This window comes from Frankliniella occidentalis, unplaced genomic scaffold (assembly GCF_000697945.3).
Source record: "Frankliniella occidentalis isolate FOCC.00 unplaced genomic scaffold, Focc_3.1 Scaffold19, whole genome shotgun sequence".
Taxonomy (NCBI): domain Eukaryota; kingdom Metazoa; phylum Arthropoda; class Insecta; order Thysanoptera; family Thripidae; genus Frankliniella; species Frankliniella occidentalis.
Genome location: NW_026267149.1, coordinates 1,720,338 through 1,737,767, shown reverse-complemented (window position 1 = coordinate 1,737,767; position 17,430 = coordinate 1,720,338). Strand labels below are relative to the sequence as shown.

Below are 17,430 nucleotides of genomic sequence, written 5' to 3'. Positions count from 1 at the left end.
AGGGAGAGTGTGAGCAATACACATCGCGACACGACATTTGTCAGCGTGCGCTACAACACACACGAGGCCGGGCAGATGCAGACACACACACGCACCGCGCACCAGTGACACGGAGTTACAAGGTCTATTTCAAGGCGACGAGAGAGAGAGACTTGCCGGGCCCAACAAACGACCACTTGATTGGTCAAACGCCGCAAGGTCACGGTTTTGTTCTAGCCACCCTCGTTCGAAACACACGTAGGTCAGGTTACATAAAACGATCACATGTCAAAACATTATCATACTTTGATTTTATTTTTATTTCACTTGATGTCACTTTATTTCGTTTTTGTGTAGGGGGTATAAACCACAAGGACAATTTAAATGCTAGTTTTCACCATCACTACCTTTCCTCCTCCCCACCACCTTTCCTCCTCCCCAACTCCTGAGCTTAGACGAATGAGACCTCCTCATTCGTCCAAGTCCTTAGCCTTCAGGATCGCCCAGAAAGTACGTCCGTTTTACTCAGATCCATTCGACTAAATTGGAATGAGGGAAGCTCGGCGCCTGCGAGACTCAGGGTAGGCTACCCCGCAATGCAGGCAAAGACGTTGCCTACCCACCAGGCGCTATGAGAGCTTGCTATGAGATGGAAGGCTGAACTTCGCAGTTTCGTAACGGCAAATGACGGACATGCGACATGCGTTCTGGGTTATCCCTTAGCATGAGAACGATACTCGCCAGACCAGAACATGCCGCCGCCCGACCGCCCCCGACACACACATAGCCCGAATGGTCAGCCCCCGAGGCGCCAGTGGCACCGTCCTTTGTTCGATGTCGATGTCGATGGTCGTTCTCGGTGAAACGTTAACCACCAGGCCTCGCGGCAGTTGCTGGACCAGCAGGGCGGACTCGCTGGCAGCGGGGGTGGTGGCCAGGGAGGGCGGCCAGGCCGTCTCCTCAACGGCTCCAACTGACTGGGCAGCGGGCCGAGTTGCCTCTCCCGAGTTTGCTTGGCGTAATGTACTGGCGCAAGCGGCGCTAGTTGTGGGTTGTGGCGGGCTGGAGGGCGGGCTGGAGGCCCACAACCCCCACAGGTCCACCGGCGGGCTCCAGGCGAGGCGTTAGGCGGCCGAGGTCATAAACTGACGGAGGGGTCGGGGTTGACGAAACAACACAAAATCAACGCACATCGCGACATGTCCCGGTTTGTGGTCCCACCCATTCGTCGAGTCAGCTCAATCCGACCCGACTGTAGAAGGTCCTTTTTCGGGCAACGTGCAATCCGACGCCCCCGGAGTGCAAAGCAGAAGCCAAGGACCCCCTCGTCCAGACGACCGTTGCAGACCATTAGCGGCAACTGCACCTGGACCTGGAAGTCCGTCGCACGGAAAAAATAAATTAGGTGGTATAGGTAACGCGTTGGCTAGCTACCTGGTTGACAGACAACATGTAAGATTGGTTGTGCCAGCTACCATCTAAGCTTCTCCTACTGTAATTTAACCTCATTAACACGTTTCCTGCGGCGACACCACTATGTGGTCACGCCCTTAAAAAAAACCAAATGCACAGCCGCAGGGATCGTGTTAACTACGAAAGCTGAACCTGGGTTCAGTTGGAGTAAGCGACCACTTCCCCCCCGTCACAGTCCGTGGCCGACGTGCTGCCCTCCCTGCCAGATCGCCGATGAAATCGAATCGACGTTTTTGCCCTTAAATCGAGGAATTTTCGAACTTCGACGTCGAGTTTGCATTTCTGGCTGGGCTGGGCGCCGCGGTCCGCCGGTCCCGCGAGGGGGGAGGGGACCTAGGGGGGACACCCGTGGGGGCCGCGCAGGCGGGCCAAATGTGGAGCAAGTGTTGCTCACGAGACGTACCTAGGCGCGGTTTAAAGGGGTGGGCGCGGGGGGAGGGGGGGGCGACCGTTGTCCCTTGTCCATTATCCCTAGTGAGCCGCCTGCAAGGTAGGCAGTTTGTGTCACAAAACCCCTGCAAGTAGGCAACCCACGGTACGTTGCAGCTGAACCTTTTACCGCGCCTGGACGTACCTGCCGACCATGGTCACGGGCGCTGCAGCATAGCATTTTTGTCGTTTCATAACACGTTCTTAATTTTCATAAAACATTTGTTCTTAAATCTAAGAACCGATTTGTTTTGTAAATTGCTTCCAAACAGGTGTCCTTAAAATTAAGATGGATTTTTTTTTTTTTTTACAGTGTTGTAAAGGGGTGTCCGATCGGGAGCTAATTCGCGGACTGGCGCGGCGGCTCGGCTAGAACCAGCAAACAGAGAAGCCGGCATCACAGGTCCAAATAAATGCTAAAACATGCTAAGACTTCATTCCAAAACACAGAAGCAACTTTGACACAGTTGACACAACGCCTTACCTTCTTATTCTCGGCGGCACCAAACGGATTGCGCCCACGGAGTACCACCTCGGACATGAGCGCAACAAGCGTGGCGCAGTGGAACGCGCGGCGCATGGCTTCAGGGGCGCTCTGCGGACTCGAGCGCTCGCCGTTCAAATTCGAACGAGACATCTGACGAAACTTTTGGTACCATTGAGTTCGTTGGACCCTCCCCCATGATTCGAGAGCTATACGAGCTATAGTCTCATGCGGGGAGAGTTTATGGCTGAAAGCGCCGGGGGGGTAGGCAATCAGTTTGCGAGTTTTGTCTGTGGGTGGAGGGCGCCCCCGCGCCCCATAGTGTTTGTCGAGGTGGGTCTGGGGCCTTTCGGGTAAAGAGCCTCAGAGGCTCTTTACTTTCGGATTGACGTGGAGAATGCGGAGAGCAGGTCCTTGGCCTGCCTGGAGGCGTCGGACTTCACGTTGCCCCAAAAAGTATGTTCTATAGTCGCGGGTCGGATTGCGCTGACTCTGGCCGCCGGATTTGTGGCCATATTTTTGTAGCCACAAGCAGGGACGTTATCCCGACGGTGTGTTCGGAATATCGGAATTGAAGATAAAACCGTGGAGCCCGCAGAATTCAGGGTTTAAGGAACAGTAATTACGAGTGAACCTGTTGAGTGTTTAGGGTCATTTCCGTTAGGAGCGAAGAGGGCGCTGAGGAGGAGGGAGGGGAAACAGTATGATAGAGGGAGAGAGGGAGGGGGGAGGGGGTGATAGGCTGGGAAGGAAAGGACAGGGGCAGAAAATGAAAAAGGCCGTCGACGAGTACACATGCAGGTTGACAAGATGAATAAATGCATGAGGATAAGAAGAGGAGAAAGGGGGAGAGAGGGAATGTACGGCGGACAGCAGCTGGGACGCGTGCGGCATAGGAAAGATGAAACGCAAATGCCCTCCTCCAGAAATTATTCGCACCAACTACCCGCGCTCCGCTCGTTCGCCCCCTAACCACGAACGGGGGAAGTCCCAATCCCAAGCCCCCGTCCACATGAAAGCATTAGGTTTTGTGATAACAATAAGACTAGTCGGGGGAGGGGGGGTTGTGTTCTCCTTCTTAAGGGCTCCAGTACTTCAGATTGCCCAAAAATGTCACACGGGTAATGGGTGCCCACCTGGATGAAGCAGGACGACTCCCCTTCCAGTCCACGCCCCTCACTCCCGCGCCTCCTCCTGGCTCGCGTTCGAATATAGCTCTCCACAAGTCTCTTCCATGCCTGTCGCGCAGCCAAACAGAGCGAGAAGCGCGGGGAAGCGCTTTCGGAAGCGGCCTGCGAGCGCGAGAGCTGGTGTTGGCAGACGTAATCCTCGGGAGCTCCGCGGCCCAGAGGAAGATGTAGGTCAATGCGTGAGCCCTCTTGTCTGCAACCCCGCGGCGTACTGGCCAGATTCCTTGCATTAAGTCGCGGCACGTGAGCGGGAGAGAGAAGAGGCCCCTACAGTGGCTGAACTTGATTCATTTCGAGGAGCTGATGGAAAAGGGGAGGGCGCTACTACTGTGATGGAGGTTCCCGCAAGACCCATCCATCGAAAGGGACTTCACCAGCATTGGACAGGGAACCAGGTGTCCACATAAGAAGATGCCCCAACACTTGCCTCGCCTGCAGCAATGCGAGACCTGGACTGGACTCGCTAAGTCCCAGCTTCGTCTTTCTTTCAGTGGATTTTAACGAGAATAGTGCTCGCTGGTTTTGCGGTGTGCGAGCGAACAGCGTCAGCGTCCTCCTAGCAACTGTGTGGTGTGGCGGTGAAGGTAAAAGTTCACAAGTTATGGTTTGAACTGGTGTATTCATAAAGACAATGAACCAATAAAGAAACTTGAGTCTAATATCAGTCACCATACATCAGAAAAAATACTTATAAATATTTACAAATGTTCTATTATACATGCCACTTTCAGAAAAAGAAATCAAGAGCAGAAAAAGAGATTTCTGTGCATAACTCAAAGAACTAATCATCCTTTTGACTGGGACTTTTAGAAGGATAATTTACATAACTGGCAAGGTTTAGAAGTTGGGGGTTCAGAAGTAAACAGCGTATCACAATTCTAAAGTTCTCCATTTTAAAAAGTCAAGCGTAAAACATACATTAAACTGCTTCGTTCAATAAATATAAATTAAATTATAGAGCTCTATAATGAGGAACAAAGCTCCTGAAGTTCATATAAAATTAAGTTTTTGAAGTGGAGAAAAAAAGTTGTGGTGAAACATTAAATTAATGTTGATCATCAGACGCAGACAACACCTCCTTTTCTCCACATTTGGCCAGTTTGGTATGCAAACATGTTTTTCAGTCTTAAATAGCCTATATTTGTGCTTAAATTGCTGATTGGCCTTGATAATGAGACTTTATGCCTCTCTTAACAAAAATTAAAAGTACGTTAAAAACATATCATGATAAATAATTTGTGAACTACAACACCTATTTTTCAAATTTACTATACAACCTGTAACACAATCAGATCTTTATAAGTGATTTACCAGAAAATGAATGGTAGCAATTTAACAAGACTTCATGATGTGACCAGAAAATCAAATAAAAGAAAGAAAGGAAATTTTGAATGAATATTTGTTTACTGATCCTCCCCAATCTTGAATCCCCCAATATCATGAATTTTTTCAAGCAATAACTCATGGAACAGAAAAATTGTTTTCAGTTGGCAACTTCCTTTTTTTCTTCCTTTCTTTTTTTATGCCAAATCTTCAGTACACATTGTAAGAAACAGTTGCCAGCCTGATGTAAGTTAATGATGTTCTTCTGCATCAAAAGTTGAAGTTTTGGTGGGAAATATGAAATATTGGATTATCAATCTCTCTGGAACTATACAAGGCAAACTGATCATAACAATAAAGAATAAAGGCGTTCAATATGTACTTTGGCAGTACATTGCCACAGCTTGAATTAAAGACCAAAATTTGCATTAAAATATAGCTAACTGCAAAATAGAAAGGCCCCATATAAGTCATTCCGTTCCATGCAATCTTGCCATGTAAAGTAGCCTGTCACATCAAACAAGCCAGACCTTAAAGGAAATGAGTGACATAGATTTCATCTAGGTACTTCAAAATAAAAACTGGTACAATGCCAAAGAGAAAAGTAGATCTTGGATTTTTTTTTAAATGTGTTTGATAATATACATGGCCTGATATGTCAATTTACATACATAATAAAGTACAGTAATATGCTTTATCCTTGCTTATTAGCTAGATTTAATCATCTTAAATTTCTAATTTGTATACATGTATACAGTAATGGTGCATACTACTCAAGTCATACATAGAAGAAAGCCTCATAATTGTTCTTGATTGCACTGTGAAGTCATTGAGGTGCTTGGACTTGCAAGGTCATTGGCCAGAAAAAAATACAGGACTCAAGCAATCCCTCTTAATCTACGTCTAAAAATCTAATAGGATGATCAGAAAACATGATTCAAATTAATGCACGACAGAACCCAGAATAACATTCTTAGAAGTAAGACAGAACTTTGATTACTTAATCGGTTTGACTACAGTAAAATAATATCTCATAATCCGATTACAACAAATGAAAAGATTCAGACACGTATGCCTGTTTTAAAAACATTTTGCACAAGCTGTCACCTAAAATAGGCCTTCTAAAATATCATCTGCAAATTTTGTACAATAACTATAGAATTCTCCTAGATCAGAGTTAGATTAAAACTCTATATGGCAGTGATTGAAGTTAAGAACTAATTGGTTGCAATTCCTTAAACCAACTGTAGGTTATGACAAAAGTTGTAGCTGAAAAATAATACCAAAAGGTTTCAAGCGATTATAAGAAATTGCTTTTCAAGTATAATATAACAATAATTTAGTACATGTCCATTGAGCCACATTTGGAGCTGAAACTGGGGCAAGATTAGTAAGAAACTCTAAAATTTTTAAAAAGTAATAATTAATGTTCATTGTTCCGTGGCTTAGAATTTAAAACTACACATGTACCTCTATATGATCAATTCGTTAACTATACCCATACATACAAATTTACTATTCTATTCTACAACAATTGAGCTCTACTACAATACCATATTGATTTTAACACAAAGATAGAGAAATAGAATATTTTACTTCATTTCTAGTTACTAATGTCTTTAAGAATATGTATAATTGATCAACAACTTATTTGACTTCTATAAAATACATCAAGATTCAATACACATGCTAATTCTCACAAAAATGTCACATTTTGTACAAGATATAGTATATGAAACTACAATAACTCACTCTTTAGGATCAAAAAGCAGACCACTATGTACATTTAGCCAATGAGAATCAAGATGGTAACATTATGAAGGGTCAAACAAAGGGACCATTATACAACTCTAGGCCAGCGACTGGGCTGCAGGAATATCACAGAGAAAAAAAAAGTTAAGAGGCAGAAGTGCTCACTAGATAGTTTAAATAGCTACCAAAATGTATCCGTGTTGACTTTATGAAAGAAATCACCATTAGATGGTAGAATGGTGAAAATACAATGATGTAACTGAGATTACATGTAATAATTGGTGGGTAAGACATACACGAGCTGCCCAGATTGTGTTGTCCCTGCTGCATGAGCACGACCCTCCAGAGAATCTCTCTCACTGGCGTACTGAAGACCAGCATCTGTGGTATGAGAGCTCAGACTTATTGTGGTAGAGCTTTGATGGTGGCCCGATGGGTGATCAGGAAGAATCTCTAATCCTTCTGAATCATTCTTCATCTACAATGCAAAAGAGAATTTAAATGGCAAAATAAGAGAAGAAACAAAAAGATGAACATCCTTAACAAATTCCTATTTTTGTACTAACCACTGTGATTGTAGTGGAGTTTTCCAATTCATGTATGTGAATATTTTGATGAAGAGAAGTATGGTCTTGCGAGTCAGGTGTATCAACCTCTGCTTCTGATTCTACTACCTCCATCTTATGGTTATTGCCACGGGCAGCACTTGGACCAGCTGCACGCTGTCTTTCTCTATTGTGAGTATTCAGATGACGTTTCATGTCAGATCGCACTCTAAAGGGTTTATCACAGACCTCACAGCGGTGTGGCTTTTCACCTAAGAAACAGGAATTTTGAAAATTATTGAGACAATTCCCATTTAAAAGTTAGGTAATGTATGAGATGTTTAAAAGGGAGAAAAATCAATGACCTGTGTGAATCCTCCGGTGGTTTTGGAGATACGAGGAAGCTCGGAACTTCTTATTACAAAATTCACATACATAGTCCTTTTCTCCAGTATGTATGCGCCGGTGAACAATAAGTGAATACTTGCGAGCAAAGTCCTTTCCACAATATTCACATTGGTACTGCTTTTCTTCTGAGTGACGGGATGTACAATGGTACTTAAGATCTCCCCATTGGCGGAAATTTCTTCCACAGAATTCACATTTGTAAGGCTTATCTCCAGAATGGAGCCGCATATGAACCTTTAAACAAGTTAAATAAATGTTATGAAAAATAACAATAAACTTAAAAGAAAAAATTACACTTGGAACACACAATACCTTCAGTGCACTAGTTGCAAAAAAGCTTTTCCCACACTCTTCACATTGATGAGGTCTCTCCCCTGAATGACTTCGTAGGTGGTAAACTAAAGAATTGCGATGGTTAAATACTCGATCACACTGAGTGCATGCAAGTCGCTTAAGGGGTTTCTTTCCTCTTGGAGATTCGTCGTCATCGTCCTCTGTATTTTTTTCTTTCCCTTTCTGTCGCAATTCTAAATGTTCTATTCTGTAATATCAAGAGAGAAGATTTAAATAAACTAACGTTTTAAATGAAAGTTTCAAAAGAACATTCAGGTTTTCCTTACCTAAGGTGTTGATTTAACCTTGCTTTAGAGTGAAATGCATCTCCACACAATTCACACATGTGATTTAACTCAAGCTGTTGTGACGGCTGCTGTTGCGGTGTAGGTTGTTGCTGAATGTGTTGCTCTTGGCTGTGGTGCTGCTCATTCTCAGCATGTTGTAAAGCTTGCAGATCAGCTTCTGTTGCTGAAAGATCTTCGTCTCTGTACCAGACAGAGTGGGATTTCTGAAGGTTATCAGATCCATGAGTTGTTAAAGTAGTCAAGCGGACCATTGACTCCACAACTTCTCGTATACCTTCCATCATGTCTTCTGGGTCACTAAATTGTTCTATATCTTCCTGCAAATATCAAAAACAAAAAATTTGTAAGCACATGAGTAAATACAGCAGTGCAATACAGCAAAAAAAAAAAAAAAAAAATGAAAAATTGGAGAACCCCGTACTGACTAAGAGAGGATTGGCAGATAAACAAAAAAACAAATATTAAAATGTAAGTACCTGTTTTGGATGAGCAACACTTAGATGAGTTTCTAGTGTTTTTTGACGTCTAAAGAGTTTTCCACAAATATTGCATGATAAATTAAGAGATCCTGTAATGGTTGAAACAGGGGGAAGGATAGGAACTAATGGGGGAGGTTCTGTTTCAATTACAGTGTGTTGCAAGGATGGATGACTTTGGCGACTTGCTTGAACATGGTGCTGTTGATTACGATGCTGAATATGTTGAAGGTTCTCTTGGTCATTTTTTGATGACCTCAAACGACCATTCTGAAGTTGGTGAATTTGAGGGAGGTGAGCCTGCTGTTGCTGTTGCTGCTGTTGCTGCTGTTGCTGCTGTTGATGTTGCTGCTGCTGTTGATGCTGCTGCTGCTGCTGCTGCTGCTGCTGCTGCTGCTGTTGCTGCTGCTGTTGCTGTTGCTGTTGTTGATGTTGCTGCTGTTGATGTTGTTGGTGATGGTGTGAATTTAACTGATGATGAGGCTTATTCATACCTTGGACAGGTATATTTTCTACTTTTAGAATCATTGTTTGCATCTCTACATCCTGATTTTCAATTATTTCTTCTTGACGCCTTGCTTGCCGCTGTCCTTGTAAGCCCTGGTGATGCTGAGGAGTGTGAGCAGCCTGTCGTTGAACAAGCCTTTGATTGTGTTGTTGCAGAACTTGGTGGTGATGAGTTTGTTGCTGAGCATGATCTTGCACCAATGGTTGAAGATTATGTTGCTGCTGTTGTGGCTGCTGAATTTCAACAATATGATGTTGTAATCGATGAGAGTCATCTTTCACAACAACAACTGAAGAATTCTGGGAGAGAAAAATTTAAGGTTACTTGAGAATTTCCAGAAGACAACCATAGATAAACCATCATGAAACCATTCAAAATTAAAACCTCGGTACATACCACATTGCGATCAGTCACTTTTGGATGACTTGAGCCATTTTCCACATTCACAGATTCCTCTGCTTCTGGTGATATGTTACCCACAAATGTACCAGTGACAGGTTCATAGTGGACCTTCAAGTGTTCAAAAAACTTCAGTTGGTTTGGTATAGTTTTGCCACATATTTCACAAGAATAAGATAATCCTTTTTTACTGTCTGTGTTGTGGGTAATTCTATGAGTTGCATATGCAGCTTGAGTATCAAACTGATCTCCACACTTGTTACATTTGTAACATTTGGCATGAACACTGAAAAACAAAAGCAACCCACCATGAGGTTCAGAGTACACAAAAAATCATCACATACAAGAAATGTGTTGTTATTCTTACGTTCTGGGCAGGGGAGATTCAGACTGTGCTTTACGAGGATTTCTTAACTTTTTAGAAAGTCTCTTTTTGTGAGGAAGACTTCGCCTAGATGTTCTCATGTCCCCTTCCCCATCAAAATCTGAATCATTTATATCTTCAATGGGTACATCACCATCACTACCCTCTCCAACTTCAGCTGATCCGTCTAGGCCTTCCACCTCTTCAACCATACCTTCAGCTAGGTCTACTTCCTCATGCTTCACTATCAGTCCTAAAAGCAGAGAATACATTTAATTTCCAGCCAAGAAGACCAATATCACATTGAATCCAAAGCAATACAATGCCTAGCTGATTCTTGTAAACAAAGACATTTTTAAATTTGCAGGGAAATGTTACCCCGAACAACAAGATAGATTCCCTCTATTGAGCCATGTCTCAAAAATTTACCTTGTTCCTGCATTTCTACCATGCTTGTATCTCTGGAATCATGATCAGCTGTATCTGTATCGCATGATGCAGGGTCAACTGTAAGATAAATCACAAAAGACTTGAGGAAAGTCTGAAAGTTTAATGTGAATCAGGAATAAGTCTTACCTACATCATAGTACTTACGTGTTGTCCACCCTTCTGGTCCTTGAAGCAATACTCTTTGACCAGGAGTTGGTACCACAACTCCCAGTTCTGCTTGGGCATTTTGGTCAAGAACAACATGAATGAGCTGTTCTTGTACAAGCATTTGATGTTCAGGAGATTCTTCATCTAAAAGTCTTTCAGCAACATCCATTTCAGCTTGAGTCTGAACTTGAGTTTGATGGGATTGAGTTATCAGTCTTTGACTTGCCATACTAGTGACAACACTTGCTTCCTGATGAGTCAAGTAGCGAGTTGTATGATCTGTTTGGACGTCCAGCATCCGATGACCATTAATGCTTGTGGCAAGCCTATGGCTACCATTTGACGTAGTCAAACTAAAATAGAAATGCTCAGTTAATATTGAAAATACTGTCCTAGTATTAAAGATATTTTATTTGACAGTTTGAAACATGTCCCAGAAAAAATATTTCTTACTTGGTGAATAGGCCATACCTATGAGCCATTGATGCGTCCTGCGCAACTAGAATTCGTTGGTTATCTTGTGTTATTAAGCGATGACCAGAAGGTATGGGATCTTCAACCAAAATGGTATGTCCATCTGCATCTGTTGTGGCCAGTAACCTATGATGTCCATCAGTGGTCCCATCTTGTACTATGTGGTGTCCAACTATCACATTTGAACCATCTAGAGAATGGTGAGTTGTTGTCATAGGCGTCAGTGTAACTTCCTCATCAAGTGAATGATGTGACTGGGGTCTCAAATATCGACTTCGGATTGTTGAGTTAGTTAAAGCCTGTAATAGAGAAAACATTAATTTATTGTCGAATCAATATTAGTTTAATAGTAGGACAGTGCAAAGGACCTTTTTCAAAGGGGGAAGCTGTGACATTGAAGGTAGTCTTTGTTGCGGAAACATCTTGACACTTCTATCACTAGAATCAATGATTATGTGTTGAGTTGGGGTCATATCGCTTGTGGTCTGGATGTAGGCAGAGAGCATAGCTATTCCACCTTTCTCACCCACAACAGTTACAGGCGATGATAAGTTTTGAGGCTCCTCTACAACTGTCTGCTGTCGAGTATACAACATAATGTATAAACATAACTCAATGCTCCTAACACATGGAAATCAGTATAACCTGCTAAGGCAAGTACAAAGCTACTTACCAGCTCAACAAGATGACGATCAGCATCAGCTAGATCATGTTCTTGTAATATGTGATGTTCATAATATTCTTGTCCCCCATGAGTAGTAAATTCTTCCACCTGCAGAGTAAAAATTCATAACAAAATGTACTTGAACTGTCAAAGATAAAGTAATTAGAAAACATAACACAATTACCATCTGAGGATGTAAGTGGGCTTGCATTAGATCAGTGGTGAGCAATGTTCCTCCAGGTGAGCCCCCGTGTACACGCTGTATGTCAATACATTGAGTGTGTAAGTATTCATCACGCATAGTGCCTCCGAGTTTTTCAACATGAGGTGTCATTATCTCCACACCCTCAATCATTTCAACAGAGCCTTGCGAGCTCTCATCCATCTTGGTAACAAATATGTGTCAGCATGGGAAGTTGGAGAGATGTCTATGGGTTGACACCTCTGCACTGTAAATAGAAAATGGACATTAGCAAAGTAGCACAACTACTAACGTACAAACTAAGACCTGATTTACAACCATCATCTGTCTGGATTTCTTGAGAATAAAGTAATCATTTGAAACTGAACTAACAACACAGCCTATTACCAAAATACCAATGAATTGGAATTGGAGCTTACTTTACTATGCAATCATTCCGAAAGCCCAGGAAAAAAATCTACAAATGAAAAGAAAGAGGAGAAATAATTGTTGGAAGGTATAATACAAAGCACGCAACAAGGGGAAATTATGACACGAGAGTGAAAGAAAATACGCCTAGGATAAACAAACAGATCAAGCTTCCACAGTAAGTTTAGTTTTGATTTAACGTGACTTTGTTTGGAAAATAGAAATTAAACGAATGACGACGTAACTTTACATGAGTGAGTCAATGCGCTATTAAAGAGTGTTTCTTACAGAAATATGCTTCCATCAATAAATGAATAGAATGCCGTGACAACAGTGACATAACCTCAGTTCAGCCTTACATGTATACCGCTGTAAACAAAATGTCTATTCGGGTAAAAAATTTGCGAAGGCGTAAGAAGAACCTTTCAAAGGAGAAATAACCGGGATATTCATTTGTATGAGTTAATAACAGGGGATCGGGAGACCGTATATTTGATATGATTGGCAAACTATGAATAAGGGAAATAAAAAATTAAATAACGCTTCAGAAGGCATTAGCAAGGTCACTCTTTGTGAAGGGATCAACGGGCGATAATAAGTACAAATTCATTGCCGGTGTCAATAGAAATAACGCACCTACAACGAAGTTTTCATGTTTATTACGGCAAGATGTATGAGCATTCGGCGTTGCTTGAGGAGTATATACAAATAATTTCACTAAAACATAGCACCACTGTAACAAATGTGACAACAGTGTTTGCCACAAGGATCCGGAAATAGTCCTATTAGAGAGGTTTCTTCATAAAGCCATCTAGCTTCTCTTTGACAAAGTTGTTCTTTTGATCTAAACGCGACGTTTCCCGGCCCTACTAATCATTTAAAAATTAAAATGCAATGCGCCTGAAGTATTATATAGGACGACCGGGGTGAATACTTTCACAGAACCTGTGCTATGGAGCGACCGAATGCGTGCGTCATGACTCACTTTGCGAAGTCACCCCCAATGGCGCCGTAATTTAAATTGTCACGGCAAACAGACGCGTCTGTAGTTCTACCTACAACGCTAAGGCAACATTTCATGTGAAGTTCCCGGCCCTTGTGATGACCCAAAAGTAATTTTCCAATCGCCCGTAACAAAGCATTGAGGATTCTAAATAAACCAGCGTGGAGCATGTCAAAACAGTCTAAACTAAGTGAAGATGTAGAACTGACAATATTCAGGCTCCTCTAGAAATGTGATATCGGGTGTCTGGATTTATGTTGAAAGGATACCTTGTCGTTTTGTAGAAAATACAAAGTTTTTAATAACAAAAATTTAATTTACAGCACTAATACACTCAGACATCATACAAGTATTAAAAATAGCTAATACAATCACGTTTTTAAAATCATTTATTCGATGCAATAATTCATTTTAAAATACTCCAAATCACTTAACTTTGTACACTTTATACAAGGGCAAGAAAGCCCCAAACCCCACTTCGAGAGCTAGGATAGGGCTAGGAGGGAGTTCCCTATGTAAGCTGCCTTAGGCGAGGCGGGTTGGCTTCTGCCTGCACACGTCGCAGTCCACAGAGATGTGGGGACGTGCTTTCTCGAGGGTCCGGGCAAACTGCCGGCAGTTGTAGTAGTCGTGTGTGTGCGAGGAGGGCCAAAGTAGGGAGAGAGAGGCGAGCGAGGACGCCCCCCCGGCCCCAGCATCTCCGTACTCGGCCAGGAGGTCATCCCAGCAGCGGCTACGCATGGCGTCCTCGGCAAAGGGCACCACACAAAATCCTTCCTCGTCGACGTCCTCGGCCATGACGAAGCCGTCGATGGAGTCTGGGTACATGGACTCCTCGGAGACGGCGCACGGGGCTTCATGGGAGGGCTCGGGAGAGTTGACCGTCGACATCCACTCATCGGACACCACAACGCGCAGCTTCCTGAGGGACCGTCGGTGTGACCGGAGAAGCGACATTGCCGTTGGTCTTGGGAGGAACACCTGTAAAGGGAGTTAGTTATGCGATAAATTTACATTTATTCTCTAGCTTTGTAGCAATCTTACTCATTTAACCGGGAATAATAAATCCCTTACCTCGAGCCACTCCAACGTGTTCTTAGCGGAAGCTCCCTCGAAGCTGAAGGGCTCCTCCACCAAGTCGATCCCACTCCAGCCGCGCACCTCGAGACGGCGAAGGTGGGGCATGCAATCCCGCACCACCTGCAGGTGCTGACGGGTGGGGTACCGCAACTGCAGCTGCTCCACATCGGGTGCTACTTTACGGAGCAGTCTAAGTGACCACTCGGGATCGCACCAACAATCTACACCTGTTAGTTTCCACACCTTCAAAATTAAAAATAAACACAACTTTTGTTATCCATTGGATGATAAAAACCTAGAAATTCAATCAAGAAACTTATTTTTACTACCCTTACCTTACTCGCAGAGTGCACCAGTTTCTCTTTTCTTACTCGCATTTCTTGTGGATTTGATAGAGACATTTCCCAAACATCAACTTCAATTTTGGACTCCTATAATAACAACAATTAAATTATCACATCCATTGATGTTTTGTTTTCAAGAAAGTATGGTCAACCAATAAACTTACTTTAAGATTTTCAATTGCGCAAACATCTTCATCAACTGATGAATAGGCTGCCTGTGATGACTTCTCATTAATCAGAAGATCAGGAAGCGAAGTGTTGACCGTAGTCTGAAATCAGACCCAGAAAAATGTTAAATTTTATTTCTACTCCAGTCAAACTGGAGTGCACGTCGAGTGTGGAGCCTAACGGAGCTACTTACAATGTTGAACACATCAAGTTGTTCACTTCGAGGTGAATTCTACAAAAACAAAAAAACAAAAAAGAAAGAAAAGAAATGAAAAAAAATCGATTAGGACACCTGATTCAAACTAAGTGGGCAGAACAATTAAAAAACAACAAAATTAAATTAACAAATAAAAGTGCTGACCTTGTGCTCTACCACACGTCGCAAGTCCGCCAAGAGGTCCTTTATCGCCTCCAGGTGAGTTTCGTCGGTCTTGCCCATCACCGTCGCCGCGGTGGGGGTGTCCAGGATGACGCACCCCCCACGGCGCTCTGCGGGCAGGACCCCGTCGTCCATGCTAACCCCACGCATTACGTGCTTCTCGAGCTGTGCCAGTTTCACAATCAGCTCCTCGCCGGTCTTGTCGGCACCCCTGGCTCTGTGCGCTCGCGCCGCCCGCGAAGCTGTGCCGTCCAAGCAGTGCAGGAGATGCTGGTGGTCCCGGGCGCGGACGCCCCTGCCGCAGCCCGCCATAGGGCAGTCCACCCGCTGCACCAGGTCGCCGTCGTCGCTCGGCAGCGAAGACAGGGAAGATGAAGAACTAGTGCCGCCATCCTTCTTGGAGTAGAAGTCCCAGGGTTCGTCCACAGAGTCCTGGCTCGTGGGATGGCGGCGGCCGCGACGGGGCAGCGAGACGGGCGGCGGCAGGGAAGGGCTGGAGTCGCGGCCAGAGTCCTCGCCCGACTCGTTGGCCTCCTGCAGGCACAGCCGGCACACAGCGTGTCCGCAGTCCAGGGCCGTCGGCCGGCGCACCAGCCAGTCGAAGGGGCAGCCGCAGCACACGCACTCGAGCACCCCCTGGGCAGTGGCCTCTGCAGACCGAGAACACGCTCTTGCTGGACATGGACCAATGACAACGACATTCCTCACGGCGCAAAGTGTACTCACCAAGCCAACACACCAGCTGCAGGTCATCAATGAGGCTGTCCGCATCCCCCAAGTCCTCCTGGTCGTCATGTGGGCATCTGACCCTGCCACCCCAGCCGTTGTTGGAGACGCAGTGGCGACACAGCGTGTGGCCGCATGCCAGAAGTTTGGGTCGGTGCTCCTCCAAGTCAAAGTTCTGCGCGCACGACGAGCACTCAAGGAGCCCCTCCATGATCACCTGCGGGCAGGGCGGGTCGGTCAGGTTCGCGCGGCCGAGGTGGGCGTGGCGGGGTGTCCGTCTGCTACGCGGCTCTCGCAGTGCTCGTCTCACAAACAAAACGCTCGGAAGCCTACTCACACGACACTCGATAAAAACAATCCAATGCTCTCGTATTCCGCTGGGCGCTGGGCTGATTGCAGCCGCTTGTTGGGTGACGCGACGCAGCGGAGGTCAGGAAGGAACTGATGACATCTGACCACTGCGGCGGCGGCGGCGGTGATGCTGCTGGCTGTCGCTGTCGCTCTCGGCTCGGTACTGTTTGTTCGAGGTTTGTTGATGTGCCGCCGGGCACGTCGTCGGCGTCGCCTCGCCCAGGCTCCGTGCCTGCCGAGTACGAGCCGAAGATTTCCCGAAGCCGCTCGAAAGGGAAAGATTAAGAGTAGAGACGGGATTTTTTCGGTTCTAAAAAAACCCGGCAGGTATAGGGGGCAGGAGGGTGGGGTGGGGAAAGTTGGCCCCAAGGGCAGTTGCCGTGGCCGAGGTCATGTCACGCTGTCACGCCCGAGCACCACACACGGCGCGGCGCACGTGCGGCGCCACCCGTATACGTGTATATGTTCCTCGTTGCTCGCAAATGTGGGAGAGATTGATAAACTGCTCTGACCGCAGTGCCCACGCGGTGCCAACGGAGTGCGCTGGCCGCGGCCGCTATGGCGCCGGCGGCGAGAGCGGCCGCGCGGGGGTTCCCTATGATGGGGCTGATGCTGATGGGGGTCGGGCGGGCCTGGGCCTGGACCGCGAACGCACACGCACGGCCAAAAAACCCCAATAGTCCCGGGGGAGGCTCGCCTCGACCGTCGGACGGCTCCCGGTTCGACGAATTGTCCAGGTGGGGAAAATTGGGGGAAATGGAGTACAGCCACACTCACGATTATGATATTGGACTACGTAATAATAATTTATTTGCAAATACTGGGTACATTTAAAGCTGTCTCGTGCACCATTCTGCACCGCTCCCACCCCGGCGCGTCGGCCGGCACCTCACACCCGGGACGTGACGGACGACGCCCGCCTGCTGCGCGTGTGCACCGACGCCTCCTCCACCGAGCGGAGGTCGTCGGCGTCCTCGAAGTCCTCGGGGGGCGGCGGCGTCTCCTCCCTGCCCTGCGGCGCCGTGCCCGTGGGCGACTTTTGGAACCCTGCAGCAGACGACGT

At 45.5% G+C, this 17,430-nt stretch overlaps 3 protein-coding genes across 8 annotated transcripts in view; 1 reads left to right on the top strand and 2 right to left on the bottom strand.

Moving 5' to 3' along the window:
* Window positions 1-17,430, top strand: part of LOC113207075 (microtubule-associated protein RP/EB family member 1) — a 389,806-nt gene that overhangs the window by 294,807 nt on the left and 77,569 nt on the right. The gene's annotated exons all lie outside the window — the stretch shown is intronic.
* LOC113207073 (uncharacterized) lies at window positions 4,155-13,218 on the bottom strand. The gene is made up of 15 exons (XM_026423435.2): window positions 12,953-13,218; window positions 11,891-12,155; window positions 11,716-11,814; window positions 11,411-11,620; window positions 11,022-11,341; window positions 10,566-10,921; window positions 10,401-10,478; window positions 9,975-10,224; window positions 9,605-9,893; window positions 8,701-9,507; window positions 8,204-8,541; window positions 7,896-8,124; window positions 7,541-7,817; window positions 7,197-7,447; window positions 4,155-7,108 (listed from the first exon to the last, which is right to left on the bottom strand). Exons 2-15 carry the CDS (start codon window positions 12,089-12,091, stop codon window positions 6,896-6,898), a joined length of 3,918 nt encoding a protein of 1,305 aa, XP_026279220.2. The 5' UTR covers window positions 12,092-12,155; window positions 12,953-13,218; the 3' UTR covers window positions 4,155-6,895.
* Window positions 13,596-16,482, bottom strand: LOC113207087 (uncharacterized). The gene is made up of 8 exons (XM_026423468.2): window positions 16,354-16,482; window positions 16,017-16,233; window positions 15,273-15,940; window positions 15,105-15,143; window positions 14,908-15,012; window positions 14,735-14,830; window positions 14,394-14,642; window positions 13,596-14,300 (listed from the first exon to the last, which is right to left on the bottom strand). Exons 2-8 carry the CDS (start codon window positions 16,225-16,227, stop codon window positions 13,845-13,847), a joined length of 1,824 nt encoding a protein of 607 aa, XP_026279253.2. The 5' UTR covers window positions 16,228-16,233; window positions 16,354-16,482; the 3' UTR covers window positions 13,596-13,844.